A 19,385-nucleotide genomic window follows, 5' to 3' on the forward strand; every position below is an offset into this window, starting at 1 on the left:
GTTTGCTTGTGGAACCAGCCAGTGGTACTGACACCTACATTTAATTTCTTGGCCTTTCCTAGCTTACGTAAGCTCAGGTTTTTGGGTGAAGGCAGCCACTTTGTCATTAGAATGTGGCAATGTTTTCATACAAAAAAACTTAAATTTGTCCTCGGAGTTCCTTTAAACAGCTCCAGGTGGTTGAACAGTCCTGCTGTCTCTCTCTCTCAGCCCAGGTGGCGCTGTTCCGGTGCTCCTACTGCCCGTATCAGTCGGTTCGGCGCCATACTCTGAAGCTGCACGAGCGTACCCACACAGGCGAGCGGCCCTTCAAGTGCGACCTGTGCGAGCGACGCTTTGTGCAGCGCACTCACCTCATGACGCACCGCTACCGCCACCGGCCAGCCACTGCCTGCTCCTTCTTCTGTCCCGAGTGCAATCTACACTTCTCCACCAAGAAGCACTTTGACGACCATTGGATCACACACAACACAGCCACCTGATTGGGGAGAGGAATATGCACTGATGAATGTGTTCACCCCCTTTTGACGTTCGGTGAATGTTGAGGCTGGAGGCGACTTGTATTAGTTGGAACTGCTCAGAGGCACAGATTTTTGTTCATATTGTTGGAAGTTGCTCAACTCAGGATTCGAAATTAGCTCGTGATTTGCTACACCAACAGGTACCAGTAGCAGCTGGAAGAGTAAATGGCTTGTGAAAATTAGTTTTGTGATGGCGTATGAATTTTTTATTGTGGGGCAGTTTAATATGCAGTCAGAAAATAATGAGCATGATAGGCCATCTGCTTTGCTTAGGGGGCAAACCTTTTCTGCAATTTCAAATCCACTTCCAGGGTCCATTTACTTCAGATGCTGATGCTAGTATGTGCTCCAAAAGTTCTTCTCACAGTCGAATCAGACCTGTAGTTCTTGTCTTGACAGTATCCATCCAATAACTCTATTAAAAATAATCCAAATTGCATGCCGACCGCAGAAATCAGAGTGAACCAGATTACTGAATCATTCTAATTTGATTGCCATAGAACATTTGTTTTTGCATGAAAATACCGTTCCTCCTTGGATAAAAAGGACCTTCCAATGTTATAAATGCTGCATCTGTGGGAATGATCAAATATAATGGTTTTGCAGCTTTCTACTAAGATGGCTCCAATACACATGACCACCTCTGTATCAGTGCAACTGCTGTGTTGAAGAGATCAACCAGTTATGCCATTGCCAATAACTCAAAAGCAGGCATGTACTCTGCTGCATTGTATGGCATTCTAACGGCCCTGGAAACAATAAGTAATGAAAACAATAAAAGTGGGGTAATTTACATCGACTAGAGAAGTGCCATGATCTCAATTGCCTCAAAACAAAGAGCTAAAAACCCTCTGTTTCTACACATCCTGCAACAATGCCAAAAACCTGCGAGACCTGGGCATAGCGTGCACTTCTGCTGAATTCCAAGCCATGCTGGAATTGCGGTGACCGAGCTTGTTGATTCCACAGCAAGGTGCCAGGATTATAAATGAACAATTAAGAAAACGCTGATGTCCGAACAAAATGATGAATTGCATATTTTTAAACCAATTACAGTAGAATCTTGATGATATGATCCTGGTTTATACAAATTTTGGGATGATGCAGATTTGCGAAATTCCCTGGCCAGAGTGCATTGTGTACTATGGACAGAATTTTGGATGCTCTGAACACCTTCCCACGCCACTGCAGATAATACGAACAAATGAGCTGCGATAGTGCCCACCAGCACTATAGCTGCCCGCACGTTGCCCATGCTGTGATCACCAGTTATGTGGTATGTACTGCAAACAGTGAGTGGTAGTGCACACCCATAAATTAATCATGTCATTCGTAAACAGATCTGCGTAAATATTTTTCACGACCCCTGTGAGATTCTACTGTATAAAAGAATAGAAGAAAGGAAAGAACGGTCTCCAGCAGACCCACACACCTAACACACAACTACTTGCTTTTGGAAGCACAACCACCAGAATGTGAGCACTACACTGCTCTACTTTCATTTATTCATATCCTTTTAACCTGTCCATTTAACGAAATGCATCGAAAATTAAAAATTGGTTTTGAGGGAAGGAAAAGGTGCAGTGATTGGCTCACATCTGGGTGGACGTCTGAACCGCACCGTAAGGGACGGTAGGAGTGAAAGAAGAAAGAGAAAGAAAGGTGCTGTAGTGGAGAGCTTCGGAATAATTTCAGGCACTTAGCGATCCTTAACCTGCATCCTTAATCCTTGCGATCTTAATCGATCCTTAATCAGCGCCTTTGTGTGTGTTCCCTTCTTTCTTCGTCCTTGTTGCTTAGCGCTGTTTTAATATTATGGGGATCTTTAACATGTGAGGGGGGGGGGGGGGTGGCACTGACATCGCACAGCACACGGGCACCTTTGCGTTTCGCCTCCATCGAAACGCGGCCGCCGCAGTCGAGTTCGAACCTGTGTACTCCAGATCTGTAGCAGAGCGCCCTAACCAGTGAGCCACTGCGGTTTTGTGTTGCGCATGGTGTAAGAAGTGTTCTATACTGCAAACTACAGTACCGTCAAAAGGGTTTTTCAGTCGTGATGTGAATGCAGTGTAGACCAGAGAGATGGATATTTTTTTTAATGTGATAACATTTAGGCTGTATTCATGACTTTCTGGGTTCTCCGTAATGAAATTCCTTGATTGATGGACGGATGGAACAAACTTTATTGTCGACAAATTTAGTGTTCTTGACCCTTACAGGTCACTGGGCACCGTGGTCGATCCTCGGTCCAAGATGCCACACTTGACAGCTGCCAGCATGGCTCGGTGTACGAGAAATCGTTGCGCTTCCTCGTCCTGGCTGGCCAACAAGTGCTCCCACTGTGTCACACTTGGGTGGTCTATTTTAGGCTCTAAGCCTGCCTTAGGGAAGGTCCATGTGACATGCTCTAGTGTAGGTTTACCCTGGCACCACGGACATTCGTCTACATATTGTGTAGGGAAAATCTTGTGTAGTTTGTGCTGGTGCGGGTAGGTACCGGTTTGTAGTCTGCACCAGTCTGCTGCCTCCTCTTTGGATAGCCTTTTGTGTGAGGCTGGGTAGCGTTTCCGCTGACCCTTGTAATGATCGAGTATGTCCGAGTACGTGGGGATAACAGGGTCAGAGGTGCCCATGGTGCAAAGTGTTGAGTCTGCTCGGTTGACGTACCCTCGAGCTAACTCGTCTGCTGCCACTTTGCCCCTCATCCCCTCGTGTCCCGGAACCCATACTATATTATGTTTAGTGTTTATGTGTCTTCTCGTCATTTGTAGACTATGATTGGCAATGCTGTCGATCCTGCCTCTTGTGTAGTTTCTGCATGCTTGTTTAGAGCCCGTCACTATAGTGAGGTTTTGTCCTGTTGCGCTGCCGTACGATATTGCCAGAGCAATGGCGGCCGATCATGTATTAAGTCGCGTGACCCCAATCAACCAATCGGAGAACACCGTAAATTTTAAAGGTCGCATCACCTTGTGGTGTCATCACAAACTACCCGCCGTGAAAGGCGGCAACCTGCCCACTATGCTGTCCACTGGTGGTTGTGTTTGAAGCAGCCACCTGCTGGGCCGTGGCACCTACGTAACTTCACTGCACCAGCAAGGGTATGGGGACTCCCCGCGATATATGACTCTGATTGATGGAAAAGGGGAGCAGGTATGTTGCCTCGTGGGTTCTGGAATTCTAAAGATGAAATGTGAAAACATTCAAAAGGAGTGGCATTTCGATTCAAGAGCCACAGCTGCTCAAAATTAACTCGAACCTTTCAGCGAGCCTTACCATGTAAATTTCATTTCATTAATTTTTTTCTACTTATGCCATGCATACAAATTATCAAACACTGTTTGAACCCACAGCCAGAAGCTAGTGTGACTTTTGCTTATATTAGAACCCTCTTCTACTGTTTTCTTTTTCTTGGCTTTAATTTGGGAGCAGCTGCTTCAGCTGGGCAGGAACAACTGAAGCTGGCGAAGTGTAATCGCCCTAATTGAAAATTGATTTTTGGGGAAAGGAAATGGCGCAGTATCTGTCTCGCATATCGGCGGACACCTGAACCGCGCAGTAAGGGTAGGGATAAAGGAGGGAGTGAAAGAAGAATTGAAGAAAGAGGTGCCGTAGTGCTGGGCTCCGGAATAATTTCGACCACCTGGGGATCTTCAGCGTGCACTGGCATCACACAGCACACGGGCGCCTTTGCGTTTCGCCTCCACTGAAACGCTGCCGCCGCGCTCCCTCTCGAAAACTCCTGCAGGCTGGTGTGGCCGTCATTTCAAAGACCGTGCCGTTCCTCGCTTAGCGATCTTCCATTCGAAAATAAGCTTTATAAAGTCATATGAGCGCAAGCGCGTCGCGTAACGATTCGAAAATATCAACTTGTACCTAGTGCGTAAACAAACGTAATAACAGAGACAGCTGTCTGCGTTTGCGCAGAAGCGTCAGACCACAAAAGGTAAGGAAGACTGTCGAAAAAGCTGTAAAAAAGGAATATACAATCATTTTTTCAACAATCCCCTTTATTTGTGATGCGATCCTGAAATAATTTTACGTGCGCGAGATTAAGAACTACGCATCTCGCCACTGTCTCTACCTTCAAGCACTTGAGCCGAGGCAAGTCAATCCCTACTACTTCCAATCTGTTTTGTTTGTTGACAATCGGCGTTCGCTGTGTGCCTTTACCGATGGATCAGCAACCGTAACGTGAGTGTAGTGGAGTATACAACGGCATGAGCACGTAAACGGCTGCTAGGTCCCAGCTTGCTGTCTGCGAACAAATGTTTGCGCCAAATCGGGTAGTCAGTCAGCAGGCAGCGACTACTGGACTACTTGCGGTAGCATGCGGCTCGAAATCTACTATTTGCGTGCCACTTTTTGAATAATCGAGCCGCTTTCCTTTGAGCACTGCTGGCCGACTCAAAACTCGAGTGACCGTTAGTACGACTCTGAAGAATCTCGTACAGCTGTTACCAGCTAGTTTGACTTGCCATAGCAGTTGTCTGTCGCGCTTCAGAGCGTTCGAGGTTGGTTTCCGAAGTCTTTTTCGGAAATCTACGTGCGAAGCTAGGGTATCGACGATTCGTCGTCATTGCTGCCTTTCAAACGCGTTTATCAGGTAGATCATGCGTTTCGTGTCGTAGTTTACGAGTCGGGGCGGTTTCGAAGTCGCTGATTGCCTAACTGAACCACAGCAAATGTTGCTGCTAACGGCAGGTTCACAACGGCTGCGCAAAGCTCATAGATGTTTTTTTTTTTTTTCTGGGGGGGGGGGGGGATTTTGTTTCAAAGACCTCGAAACACCGTTTGAATAGTTCACCCTAGTTTGAACATTACGAATGGATCTTCTTAATCGTTAATGTGCATGGCGTTGAAACAGCCTAACCAAATGCCGCTGTTCCGTGCACATCCAAGAACCTAAACCTTCACTGCCAAGATAGCAGGTTTCAACTGCCATTTCCTACGCCTCACTTTGATGCGGCTGCACCCTTTGTGCTTTCTTCTTTGTGCTATCTGCGCTTTGTGTTTGTTTCTAAACTACAGAGGGCATGCGGCTGTTGGCGAAATTTCTTAGGTGTCATAAGCTGTAGCGTAAATGATTGAATGGAACCAGAACAAGTGGAGATGTTGAGAAACCTGGCCAAGTGAAGGAAGTGAGTGCCAAATCTGACCCGATAGTAGTGGTGCATTTTCTGAAAAGAGAGAAGGCACAATAACGAGCACAGCTATATCACATCTCTCTAGCAGAAGCATTGCTAGCATCATGCTGTGCCAACACAGTCGCATAGACTTCATCAAAGCTGGAATGAAGAGTGGAGAGGGCAGGGTTCACACAGTCCTTTGAAATCCTTCAACACCCCTGATTTCCGGAAAACTTCAAAGGGCCCCTGAAACTCCTTAAATTTCTGTGCACACCTTAGATTCCTTGAAAAATTAGGTTTGGTCTGGTTTATTTCTAAAAAGCAAGATTACATGTATTACATGATGACTGGAAGCTCCCCTCAGAGGGAACAGTAGAAACTGAGAAGGTGACCAAAACCTGAAGTGACTAGGCATTTCCCTGCAAAACCAAGGCCACAAGTGGCCCTCTTTCTCTTTTGTCTTTAAGGGCTACAGATCCGTCAAGATTCACTTCTTGCTCCCCTTCTTTACTTTACTGTTTCTCCTGTGCGTGTTTTCCTGTTTCCCTAGACTGTATTCCTCAAACTTTTGTGAATAAATTGGTCTCGAAGTGGAGCCCATTGAGAGCGCATCGTTTCCTTGAGGATCTTTCGGGCAGTAGGGGTGTGGTCTCTAGAAGTACTTGCAACTATTGCTAAGGACCATAGCAGAGGTGCTTCTTTTCCCTGTCTTCCATGGTTTCCTGTGAGGGGTGCTCTCCTGTTATCAGCACCAGTGATACAGGCCTTGAGGTCATTGACCGCAGTAGACGTTGCGGCTTCATTTTGCCTTCGTGCTGTATGGTGCAAATTAGAATGCCATGTCATACAGAAAACTCAAGTTTCAGCCTGCCTTGCTTCTTCAGTAGATAAGCAATGTAATTGGAAAGATAGTCACCCTCTGTATAATTGTTACGTGGCTGTTCTAATGTCTGCATTTAGTTTTTTTCTTTTTGTCATTGTGTTACCGCATGCTGATTTATTTTGGTACCTCAACGAATTGATCCCGATACTAGCCAGTCAGGCTATGGGACGAAACAAGTGTTGTTAAGGTATGTGTAACATGTCGATGAAAGTGTCAATAAAAAAAAGTGGATTATGGCACCTGGGTCAGAGAAGACTTAACAATGGGTGGCGCTGAAAAGTCACCTGAAAAAGCTTGGAAGTATATCTCCGGGTCAGCGGCATGCATAAGCAGCTGTGCTATTGGATATTTTATGCGTGGTGGCTAGGAATTGCCTGGAATGCCTCCACGTGATCGGTAGGACGCAGCTGAAACTCAGCAGCCGTGCCAGAAAAAGAAGGCAAGTCACTGGAGTTGTAGCTTTAGAAGTTGTCAGAAAAACGGACAAGACTGCAAAAAATGCTCGAAATTCTGCTGGGTATAGCAAATGAGGATGCTGAGATTCCTTTCAAGGCCAACATTTCTACCAAAAGGCCAAAGAAAGGGAAGCTCAGATGTCCGTGGAGAGGGAAACATGAGCTAAGCATGAGTCAGATCTGTGTTATTTAAAAACGATCACTGCCCATTTTGTATCCTTGAAATCCTGGAACTCTTGAATTTCAGGCCAAATATTCTCTACGAACCCTTGGAGAGGGAAAGGCTATGGAAGTGCTGTTTTGGTTTGTTATGATTGGTTAAACGGCTTCAAAGAGCTTTTGCACTAGGAGATTCTGCAATTGGTAGGCCTCTTTGTATGTGACAAATTTAGCAGTTTTGTCAAACGGTATTTTCAGGTCTCTCTGTGCTACACTCAGTTGTGGCGATTGCTTGCTTTGTAAGAAAAAGAACAGAATGCACAGTTGTACATCGCAGTGTTGTGTCATTCAATATTTGTTTCGTGTTCCCAGCGCAACTGCAAGCAGTGGTCCGGACAGCAGCATGTCTCCTCGTTCCTTGGCAAATGGTTAACGGCTGGCACGTGTGAAAGGAGCAAATGTGTTGTGTTTTGTGAATTGTCCTACTTATTGAAGGGCTTAAATTTCTTCAGCAGGATGATTGTAGTTGGTTGAACTTGAGTGCAGTCGGAGGTGTTTATAGCAGTCAGCCACATTCTTGTGCTTTACTGCCCTTCTTGGATTCATCAGTGGGGGCAGCCTTGTCCAGTCATGTCTCCTGAGCAGACACCAGACTGCTGCTTTTATTTAGCTGTAATCTGAAGTTCGTTTGACTCATAAGCGGTTTAACTGGCTCAAACGAACACAATTGTGACCTATAGTCACTTAAGCTGAGTAGTAAAAACAGAACACTATCCTAGTCTATAAATTGTTTGCCACCTACTTTTAAGTGGCAGTTTTTTAGCATTGCATTAAACAGGCATGTTAGAACAGTGCAGTCTACCGACAAGGACACTCAACTATGGGCCGTCCAGCAGGCCCGAGGTGCACTCGAAAAGCACAAGCCTCACGATCCACCACAAACGGGCCGAACCGGGGTAGTGCATAACCGGGGCATAACCCTGGGTCGACGCTTGGCCAATGTCACGACGCCTTAAACTGTCGGTTGCCGGCATTTTATTAAAGTTATTCCTTTTCTATCCTATCCTCTCCTAGTGTCAAAAAGAGTCTAGAAACAAATAAAACTAAAAATATTCTAAAATATCTAAACATTCCTTTAGTCCTAAAAGATTCTGGTTGGGTTAGATATAATGTAGAAATAGGCACTTTTACTGCCAGCGGTGTCTTTTTTTCTGGTACACTGAAACTGTAAGACAGCGTATTGCAAGTTTGTTTTTTTTGCAAAAATAAATAGGGGCACATAGGTGCATGTGGAAGCCAGTAATACTGCTTCTAACAAGTAAAAGCACGTAAAGCCACGCTGTTATGTATAAAAAGCATTATCTGCCCATGTGATAAAGTAACAGTGCATCATCATTAGGTGCTGTGTTCCCCTTGATGTTTAACTGCAATGTGGTCTGCTAGGCCAATGTAACAATTATTCCTTTTGTGCGAATTGCAAGCTCATTGTATACTGACGTCTGGATTTGTGTCTGTGTGTTGCTGAGTTCTATTCAGGAATGCATGTGGGTGCTTTGAAGGGAAGGCGGGCAGACCACCTTGAAGCTGTTCTCGCACTCTTTTGTACAGACTATTTCTCATTCAAAAGGAAGAGATGATGCTGATGAGACACTAAGATGATGCCAGAACTTCTGGTGAGAAGTATGCTGCGAACATATAGGGAAAAAGAACACTCCTGATGGTCTGTCATGCCACAAGAAAATGACACTGAGGGCTCAAGAAAAGATGTAAATGCTCCTTGTTGTCCTACTGTCGAATGGTGTTTTTGCTTGATGTGTTGATCCAGCTGGACCATCAGCCAGCCTCAGTCACTTCATTTTCTTTTTAAATATCTTTAAGCCCCTTGTCGACAGCTAAGTATGGTGCTCAGAAAAACTGTTCATCTAGTGTGCAACCACGTTAGTGTCAGAGGGGCAGGGAATGTGACTTGGGTTAATGCTGGTACGCTATGTGCGTGAAGGTGTGACGCTCCTCCTTTGTGGTCACATTCTCAGTTAAAATTTTTAAGATTGTCACAAGACCGTCGCATGCATAATACAAAGCTTGTGCTAGGAACGCTATTTTCATTGAGAATATTGGATCCAGAGTGCTCAAACATTGCTTATGAGGTGTTGGCTTTGACCTTGCTCTTTGTGGCACGCAATAATGCTTGCTTGCTCTCTCCTTGTTACAGAGTGAAGCAAGATGCTGAAACTTTGAGAAACTGGCAAGACAAGTGTGAGGTGGCTTCAGTTAGATGGAAACAGTTTCATGCCGCATTGCTGCATTGAGGCCTGTGGGCTTGTTGCTTTGAGTAGTGTCTTGAAAAGAAACTTTCAGTGCTGGGTCATAGTCGAGCAACATTTGAATCCTTCAAATACAGTTGTGTGCACTTATGCTTTTGCCCTTATAGTATGTGCGTGCTGTCATTTGAATTGTGTACTTGCACTGAAAATGGTTCACTAGCAAGCATAGGTGTGGTAGTGGTCATGTAGTAATTTTTTAAAACCGAATCATTTTTGATGGTGCAACTTCACTGTGAGATTGTTGTTTCAAATGTGACTTTCGTTTGTTTACTACATTACTCAGTGCATTTCACAAACCATGTTTGGATCAATTTCTGTATGGCAACAGTAGTTCAGCGAGCTGTGGTGAACTGATGCCTCTGGAGTCCAAACCGAAAAACGTGTACGTTAATATTTCGAAGGGATGTAATATTTCAAGCCTGAAGAAAGGATAGACATCTTGGGTTTAATTTCAGTTAATAAATCAGCCAATCAATAGAGTTCATTGTGTAAAAGATAGCATAGCTATGATATAAACTACGGAAGGAACGGTTCATTATCTGCTTCACTGCTGCCTTAGGCAAGGTGCACCAGTAGCACTTGCAGATGGCGTGTGGTAGTGTCTCCCTTGTGGTCATGACCGACTTCAATTTTCTGTCTCTAGCAAAAATTGTGCAGATTTGTAGCAAGGGCTACAAATTTTAAAAAATTCACAATATTTGTTACCTTACTATACTCTTCGCTTATTTCAAATCTGAGCATAATTTTTATTTCTTCCTTAGTTTGGCTGCCCCCCGCGTCCTACCTCCACGTATGGCTTTTGAAAACACCTGGTTCAGGATAAGGCATCTTTCAGGCCAATAATTAATAACATAAGACGAAAATTAAATGCTCGAACTCAGAAGTAACACGATAAATGCCAGAGGGATGCATATTTTTTGCTCTAAGTAGGCAACAAGTGATACTCTTTCTGAGCATAAAGAGCTAATGATTTGGTGATTTGCAAGGGCAGTGCCCACATATCCATTCGTTTTGTGTCTGCATAAGCAAAATAGACTTATCCAGAAAAAATGCCAAATAAAAGTACCATAATTCTTTGGAACATGCTTACAGATTTTAGATAATTCAAACCTCCGAGAGTTGAAATTGAAGTGGAACCATAGAATAATTAATGCAAGTCAACTGTGTATGCGCAAAGCTTCTGATCTCATGAGGCCCACTATAAGACTGAAAAGCTGTCATGTTGTGTATGTGCACAATAATTCACTAATTTCGGGAACCCCATTGCACGAGTGCAGTAGGCCTCCATCTGAGCTGCGGATTTTATTAGTGCCATTTATTCTTTCTTTACTGCAGTTACGTAAATGTATTTAACTGTAAGGCCAAACAGCAAAAAATAAAACAGATTAGGAATTTCTAAACAGCTGAAAACACGGCTGTGCTGAAAATCACTTTCGTGTGCTCAAAATAAATCAGCAGGGAACCCCATGCTGTAGAACCCCATGTTGGAAAAATCTGTCCGTCCATTCATCTGAAGCCTCATTTGGTAGGTGGTAAAGTGGAGAGAGGGAAGATGAAGAGAGGGGGAAACGATGTGCGGCGAAGCGGCTCTCAGTGGCTAAAATGTGTGCGGTAAGACATGTAATTTGGCACCAAAAGTGGGGCTGAATCATGTCCTGGAATGAGTCCTTTGATTCGTTCAAGTTCAGTCCCAAGATGACGAAAAAATTACTGGGTTTGGTTCAGTTGTGGTTCCGGGCAAAAATACGGATTCGGTTCAGATTTCGGGTTCAGTTATAGTTCCATTTCAACACCTTGGTCTTAGACAGGGAAGCTGCGAGTATTCCTCCATGCTGTTTAAAGGGACGCTGAGGGAAAATTGAAGCTGGCCTGTATCAATAGGTCACCATGTCCTAATCACAAAGAGACCACCCTCACGAAAACGGTAGTTTTTGAAAGCTAGAAAAGGCCAAAAATCGAAATACAGGTGCCACCCTCATCGGCCAGTTCGGCAAATAAAATGCGCGCGTCGGTATTTGATTTTTGGGTGCAGGTCCCAGAGGTTGCACTACACCACTGTTCAATTCAAAACAGTGGCAATCTGTCCTTTTTGGCAAAGACGTCACGATTTTGAATCGAACGGTGGGAAGGTTTTTGAATCCATTTTTCTCGCTAACAAGTGCGCCTTTTGCTGCTGGACAGATGTCAACGTAGCTGGAACAAGCAAGAGAATTAATATTTACTGATAGGAATAATTAGGTGGACTTGTCCTCCGTGTCCCTTTACTGTCTCCTCCTTTCCTAATAGTTCCAGGGTCATTGCCAGGGCAGCATAATTGCAGTCACTTCTCCCTAATCATTGCTGTGTGTCAGGCTGCAGTTGCCGGCAATGCACCAAACTCCGACATTTTTTAGCAAGTCATGTGACAAGTTTTGAGAAATGACGTCCACAACTGGCAGTGTCTACTAGGCAGTTTAAAAACTGGCCACTAATGGCGAGAGCTGTAAACTCTTCGACTGGTGTGTGGTTTTGTCCGGTGTATAGTTTTCGTAACTTGCAAGGCTGTGAACCCAACATTTCATTTGTGAATTGCATTTATTTTGTCCTGTTCTCTTTCCATTTTCTCATTTCACATGCCTGCAAGCTAAAGCATGGTGGCTGCTCCACTATCAGTCAGTGCTGGTCATTTTGCTTCTATGCATAAGGCTCTAGTCTGGGCTAGTCTACTATAGTGAATGATTAGTAAGATTTTTTTCCTCTTGTTTGAAAGAAAATGTCCTCATTTTTCCTGTTGTAAGCACGTGCTGGTGTCATTTTGAAGCGGGTGCATACCTTGCAGTGAAGTCTCTTCACTCGGTTTAAGAACTGTGTATTTTGATACGAATACTAACAGCGGCCGACACTGTCGGATCTTGTGCTGTTTCTGTTTGCTATGTATAGCCACTTTGATCCTTGCTTTATCAGTAAGTTTTAGGACTATTCTACCAAGCACTTGTAGCAAAGCACATTCCACAACACAAATTTGCAGTTGAAATTCTAATTAAATAAGCGCTATAGTAGTCTGCAAATGCGGGGATGGTGGCATTGTATGGGGCAGTTCTATTATAACTGCTTCAATCTACCCTGAAAAAACTGATTAACGTTTACGTAATGTTACGTAATGTGAGAATACTGTGATAGCTGTGCTACATGTGCGATGAAAATAGTCAGCAAAAAGGAGCAACATTGCACACATAGCTTACTGTGACAGCTATTCCATCCCCTCTCATACTCTTATCCTCCTCATACTCCTTCACTGTGCGGGCATCTACGTCAATGTCTCGCATCTCGTGGTTGGTGCCATTAACAGCTGTCACTGTAAAAAAGTTCATCCTTGATTGCACTTGTGATAATGCCTTCCTCCACTTCGTCTTCATAGGGCTGCGCATATCCTTGGGCCGACGGGCGGCGGCAGCAGGCGTGGTGCGGCGCTTCTACTGCGACTTGTGCCAGTACTCGACCGTGTTCCGCCGTAACCTCACCGTGCACCGGCGCACGCACACAGGCGAGAAGCCATACTCGTGCCGGTGCTGTGCACGACGCTTCACCCACAAGAGTGGCCTGAACCGGCACATGCGTACCCATGGCGACCAGCCCCGGCACGAGTGTCCCCACTGTTCCAAAAGCTTCCTCCAGAGCGTCCACCTGGCGGCGCACCTGCGCACTCACGGGGTCGCGGCACCCGACGGCGAGGGTGAGGCGGGAGAGGAGGACTTGCGGCCCATGAGCTGCCCGCTGTGCCAGCACGCATTTCCGGGCAAGAAGGCGCTCATGCAGCATCTGCAGCGTCACGTCACGGCCGACGGGCAACTCCTGTACCCGTGTGCCCGCTGTGAACAGGTTTTTGCCGAGCAGTCGAGCCTGGACCAGCATGTGAGCGCCGACCACCCACTGGATGGGCCATCCAGGCCGGCCACTGACGAGGAGGATAACTGGGAAGGGGACAGCCTCCTGGGACTGGCTTGAAGGCACTGTGGTGGCCATCGTTGATGAAGTTGCCATGGTCATGCTTGTCATCGTGCCCAAGTTTCTGCCCAGTCAACCCTTATAGCTTCATAGTAGATATGAGGTTGCCGACACCCTGGGACTATGCTGAGGTGCTCATTGTGTTATGTGTTGGAAAGAAGCTTGTTTCAAGTCTGAAGCCATGTTTTCTTCTGGTTGCTTGAGAGACGTGTTTAACAGATTTGAAGGCATTGAGACATCTCCTGTGCCTCGTACCTGGTGGAGGTGTCTACACTGCAAACAACTTCATTTCAAGTTGGAATGCTTGTGCTTCTATGTGTGCTTTCCTGTGAGCTTTGATGGTGACCCTCTCTTCGATCCTTCTTAGTGGCCTGCACTCTTTCAGGTCAAGGAGAGCGCGTAAAGGTGCTCGGAGGTGTGCAACGTCCTCAGCATTTCTTCTGTGCCTGTGATTGGGATGACCTGTCTTCTGTGACTGCAGTTCGAAAAGAGCGGTGTTTGTGTCTCGTGTGCTGCCACGAAGTGCTTCCCACGTGCATACTGTTGGACCAGAAATGCAAGCATGGATCCAGTGGTCGGCTTCTTTCTATAGTTCATCATGAGGATCTCTAGAGAATCGTTGATTTCTAGTAGTGCTTCACATCAAGCACGCTGAGCTGCTACTGGCCACAGTGAAGTGCCGTTGAACTCATGGGCTCTCCGGTTTAGTTGGCCGACATATGTTTGCCATATGCGTTTTGTGTATTTGTCAGTGTGTGTATTGGTGCAGTCAACACAATGAGCTTGCACTATGGACTGTAATGAGGAACAGGCTGAGAAGAGCATCGACAGGGGTAGGTTAGAAGACATTTATTACGTGAATGCCTCCTGCAGAGTCTACCTTGTTTGGTTTGACAGTGAAATAAGTATTTCATGTACATCCATGGGTTACTTGATTCAAAATCAGATGCAGGAGTTGTGTTTTGCTGCTTGTTTTATTTCACACTGCATCTGGCATTATCACTTGCCTGCACTAGTCGTCCTGTGTGAAGGGCATGCAAACAGATGAGGCTGCAGCATGTAGGGGAGAGATGCAACAACCCCATCATTCCTTGCTGCGGTACAGGTACTTGCTTCCTGGCAGATCACAGTGCCAGATAGTCCTTCTGGTCAAACGTGGCTTTGTGCAGTTTCCCATTCATTTAACTCCTAAACCAAAACTAATTTTAAAATTAAGCTACCAAAGTTCCAAACTTTTTGGTGATTTTTGGCGCAAACGACTGCTGTTAGGCATAAAACGCCTTAAAGGTGCAAAACTTGTTTCATGTGCAACTATCACCCTCTGGTGTTGAAAATTGCAACCAACGCTATTTGCGATCATAACTAGTCTTCATCAGTGCGAGCAATGCAGTATCGAGCAGGACGAGTGCGACTCATGATTGGCGATATTTGTACAGTATACCATGACGAGTACAGATTGGTGGTTAAAGGTTTAAGACAAGACTGCCAAGTACTGATGCCAAATTCGTCACTAACTAGAATAAACTGTGAAATTGATCCCTGCCTGGGATTTGGTTGCAAGAAACGGGCGCTTTCTTGGCAGAGTTGGCCCATATTTGCATGTCTGTGCATAAGAAGGTCATGGACTCAGTGCAGTGGGTAGTTGGTTGGTCGAAAAGCAGCACAGTGTGGAATGGCTTCCCATTAATGGTGGGACTATCAGCTTCCTCATATACTTGGAGTAGCATCCTGGGTTCCTCTCGCAGTGTTATCTGGTGCAGCCACCCAAAAAGATTGCTATGCTTACTTCATATTTGTCTCTCTGTGATGAGCAGTAGCTTCGCTGATTAGTGTGCTGGTCATCAGAAAGCTCAAAGGGTGTATTAAATGTGCATTTATCTTTTAATAAACAATGAAAAAGGCATAGCTCATATGGTGGGAACTACTGCTGAGCTGTATCAAAGTGAGTGATAGCTCTGCACATAATGCGCGAAGTACCTCTAGCACAATATTGCCTCTGTGTGTTTACGAAGGTGAATAGCTCAGCACCAAGATGCCATGCGAGCTTGTTTTTCTGTTGTACTGTCTCATATGCTTCTATCGCACAGCCAGATCAGTTGTATGCTCACTAGTGTTCACTTCTAATCTGGCACAGCCTGTCATGTTTACTTTGAGAGTTGCCAGTTGCGGTTTGTCGAGTTTATGTGCATTCCTATTGTTTCTGCACGAACAGTGAAGGCTGCTGTTTTCATTGCTTCACTATCGGGGCTAGTTGTGATGGCCATTATGTAAAAGCAGAATCTAGCTAGATTGCAAATTTTATGGTTTGGTTTATCGGGTTTAATGTCTCAAAGCGACTTAGGTTATAAGGGATGCCTCAGTAAAGGACTCCGGAAAATTTAGACCTCCTGGGGTTCTTTAACATGCACTGACATCACACAGTACATAGGTCTAGCATTTCACCTCCATTGAAATGCGACCGCTGCGGCCAGGGTCAAACCTGCATCTTTCGGGTCAACAGCCGAGCACCGTAGCCACTGAGCCACCGCAACGGCTCTGTCGACAGCTTTCGCCATCTGGTGCTTCTGGTGCACATACAGGAGTGTTTTTCAGAAGATTGGCTTTTTGAAAAGTGAGTGCGCAAAGAGTTAGGTGTAGGTGAACCATTTTGATGGTTTGAGTGGTTTTATTTTATCTCTTTTGCATTTCTCTTGGTCGAAGATTTTATATCCATGCATGGGGCACCAAACTAAATTTCACTTGCCATTGTGTAAGCTTTGTATGGCAGTGGCCGCTGCCAATGTGGGACGCCAGCCTTAAGGATGCATTTTGCACTCGCAGTCTGAAGCGTGCTGCACATTCGATTAACCACATCATTAGCATCTATGCTTCTGCCCACAGTTGCCAGTGTTTGCCGAGAGCAACTGAGAACATCCTTTATTGAAATGTTGGAGCGCTGTAGTTTGCAGTAAAATCACTTTTTTCATGTAAGCTGTGCAAGTAGAACCATATTTTTTCTGGTAATGAACCCACTCCCGGCTTTTTTTGTTGAGAATTTACTTGGTTTTTAAAGCATTAGCTCTTCTTAGAATATTCCTCAGTTTCACGCCATCCGCAGTGCAGACCTTGTCAGTGCGCCAAGATGCTGCACGCCGATAACATCATGGTATGCTTATGTTTTGGCGAGAGCTTTGGCAGGGGTGGTGTGTTCGGCAAACTTGGCAGAGCGCCAAGACACTGTGCACTCTCGATAGGAGCACCAGGGATGGTGGCTTGCTCAGCGCGCTGCTGTACACCCGGTTTGTCAATGTAGGCTTAGAAGCCAATGAGTGCTTGAGGATCGGAAAGTAGTGCAGCAGTTTAAAAGAACTCTATAAATAAACATCTGCACAGAAATGCTGTGGAGGAAGCAGAAGCTTCAGACCCCCCCAAGTGATTTGGTAAACTCGAGATCGAGAGCAAAAATGCCTGACTTCTCTCGCGCCGCAGTTAACACTTGCAGTTCACATTGCACACTCATAACTGTCCTGCGAGTTTTTTTAACCTCTAGTAAAAAAATTGCATTTGACCTTCTGGGCCGGTGTTCAGCATGTTGGCTTTATTCCACCACACCTGGGCAGTGCTGTCAACTATCGAGTAAACGTCTGACCGTGCCATGATACAGCAAACACCTTTCAAAGCGAATGATGCTAAATACCGGCAGCACAAACACAACTGACCGCATACTTTTGTTGACGATGCATGGATGAACAGGCGGGCTGGCGCGGAGGAGCAGGCGGATGTACGAAATTTTGGCTGACACAAAGAAATACGCTGCAACTTTTTTTTTTCCTCTTGTAATGAACCGTCCACCCAAATTGAAGTACACTTCTCTGGATAAAAAGTGGGTACATTACGCGAGTAAATACAGTAAATTGAAGCGCTGCTACAGATTCATATGGATTTAGGTTTATTTCAGGCTGCAGCCTGGTATAGATCCAGCACATCGTGTAGACTGGTTGATTATAGTGAGTTGTCAGCACGGCAGATAGTGGGAGCACATGTGGATAAGTCGTTGGAAGATACTAGCTTATAATGTCTTGGTTTGATTGCAGGACAGCAGGAAGTAATGTAAGCCTGTCAGTGTTTCTGCGTGCATGCATGCTGTATGCAGAACGCAGCGCAACAGATTTTGTCTTTTTTTTTTCTAAATGTCTTTTTTTCATGCAGATCTTGCCTCTTCAATGCATGGCCATATTTTGACCAGGAAACCTCACCAGAAGTAGTGAGCAAAAGCTCTAGTGTGCGACTTATGCATTTGTTTTGTAAACCTCCATTTTGAAATTTTTCTTGCATATTGAGCCGCCAGTTCACTGATCTGTGTGAGGAGCTCATGACTGCTAGCTCGCCTGATTTTTTTCTTCGGCTGTGCTTTGAAAATCTGGCCTGAACTGCTATCACTTCTGATATCTTTTTACTGGCCCACTTCGCTGAGTTTTCAACCTGCGTTCATTTGACAGCTTCCACTGTCCGTTGTTTCAGTCAGAAACTTGTCAGGATTTTTTGCAGCGGCTGCATCATATCAGACTGCAACCACTTTTTTTTCACCTCCATGCTGCATGTGTAAAATCCCTAGAGGCATTCGTGTGGGCTAGTCATTCCAGCTTGGATGAGCCTCTCTGCCAGAGTTTTAAATCATGCCAGCATCATAGTGGGCGTGTGTTGTATAGCTTTTGGCACCGTTTCGGCACATGGGGCTCAAAAGTGTCGTCGTGCACCAAAGCAGCCAACTTGTGCATTTACAGCTGAAACTCTCTTGCCTAGTGACACGATGCTGACAGAACTTTTTTCACTTCGAGCTTAAGGTTGCGAACTTCTGATGCAGGCTCTTTTGTCACCCACACAGTATCTTAATGCTGAAAAAAAAAGAGTCCCGTTCTCATGTCAGTATTCACTGTGTGCTGCTAGAAGTTAAGCATCTCTAGTCCATTACAAATTCAGTTGCACTGGCAGAGAGAACACAGCAGAACTGCCTTCTCATTTTACGTACCTGTCCAGTGTGTTATCGAGTTCCACTTTCATTTGTTGTGACTGTCCGTTATGAAAATTGCTGAGAATATGCGCAGTCATTTTTGTTGTTCCTGGTGTGTAATTTTGTATGCGGTACTTGTGATGCACAGAAAGCTGTTGTGCATTGTGCATGCAATTCCTAGTTCCTAAGCATCTGGTCATAGCAGTGGTGTTCGCGACGTCATCTAATGGCCTTTATGTGTTCTCATCACAAATTTAGCTTTCAGTAGTGTTCAATGCGCGAGATTTGCATGCCCTTTCATCAAAAGGGAATCGCGTTGGCCTTTTGGACGATGAGCTGTAAGAGATATGCACCTTGCGGGCAGTGTACACGCAGGTCACCAGACTCGCCAAGTCATCTCACTGTCATATAGAGTGGAACTTTGCTTCTTGAGTGCTTGATGTATAACACTGTACACTTGTGGTGATGATTTAGTTGATGCGTTTTTAAAGTACATAACACACATGTGCCCTATTTTTCGTGCTGAAATTAGCATATGTGTACCATTTCATTTCCAGGCAGTGTAACGTAGAGCTGTGTGCTGGCCATTTATATAAGAAGCCTTGGCAGAGCTGTCCTTTATATTTTTTTTCTGAGCTCTGTTATAGTCTGCCTTTTAAATGAGTGCATACCCTAAGTAATATGTGTGAAATAAAGTGCAAGCATTGACAAATGGCTTTGCAGTGATTATGTGCTCCTTGTGTGGGCCGGTATGTGTTTGGAACAATGGTGACCGTTGACGTGTCCAATGAAGACCGGCTAGACCGTGCCCATGACTGACGCATAGTAGGGAGGGATAAGGAGTGCGGCAATAGTTTTGTTTGTTTGTGTATTGAGGTAATACATAGTTCTTGCCCGTGAGGCAGGGCAAAAGGAGGGAACACATCCTTCTGACTAGGCC

At 45.1% G+C, this 19,385-nt stretch overlaps 2 protein-coding genes across 2 annotated transcripts in view; both read left to right on the forward strand.

Moving 5' to 3' along the window:
• Positions 1-1,320, forward strand: part of LOC144108331 (uncharacterized) — a 50,165-nt gene extending 48,845 nt beyond the window's left edge. Inside the window, exon 8 of the mRNA XM_077641590.1 lies at positions 211-1,320. Coding sequence (XP_077497716.1) covers positions 211-482 — 272 coding nt within the window. The 3' untranslated portion in view covers positions 483-1,320. The remainder of the gene's footprint in view (positions 1-210) is intronic.
• Positions 1,321-4,678: 3,358 nt separating this feature from the next.
• Positions 4,679-19,161, forward strand: LOC144107502 (uncharacterized). Its single transcript, XM_077640528.1, has one exon. It carries the CDS (start codon positions 12,766-12,768, stop codon positions 13,453-13,455), a length of 690 nt encoding a protein of 229 aa, XP_077496654.1. The 5' UTR covers positions 4,679-12,765; the 3' UTR covers positions 13,456-19,161.
• Positions 19,162-19,385: the final 224 nt, after the last annotated feature.

Source organism: Amblyomma americanum, chromosome 10 (assembly GCF_052857255.1).
Source record: "Amblyomma americanum isolate KBUSLIRL-KWMA chromosome 10, ASM5285725v1, whole genome shotgun sequence".
In the NCBI taxonomy this organism is placed as follows: Eukaryota; Metazoa; Arthropoda; class Arachnida; order Ixodida; family Ixodidae; genus Amblyomma; species Amblyomma americanum.

Excerpts from the sequence above, each read along its gene's own strand:
- LOC144107502 (XM_077640528.1), top strand. The coding sequence starts at position 12,766 with ATGTCTCGCATCTCGTGGTTGGTGCCATTAACAGCTGTCACTGTAAAA.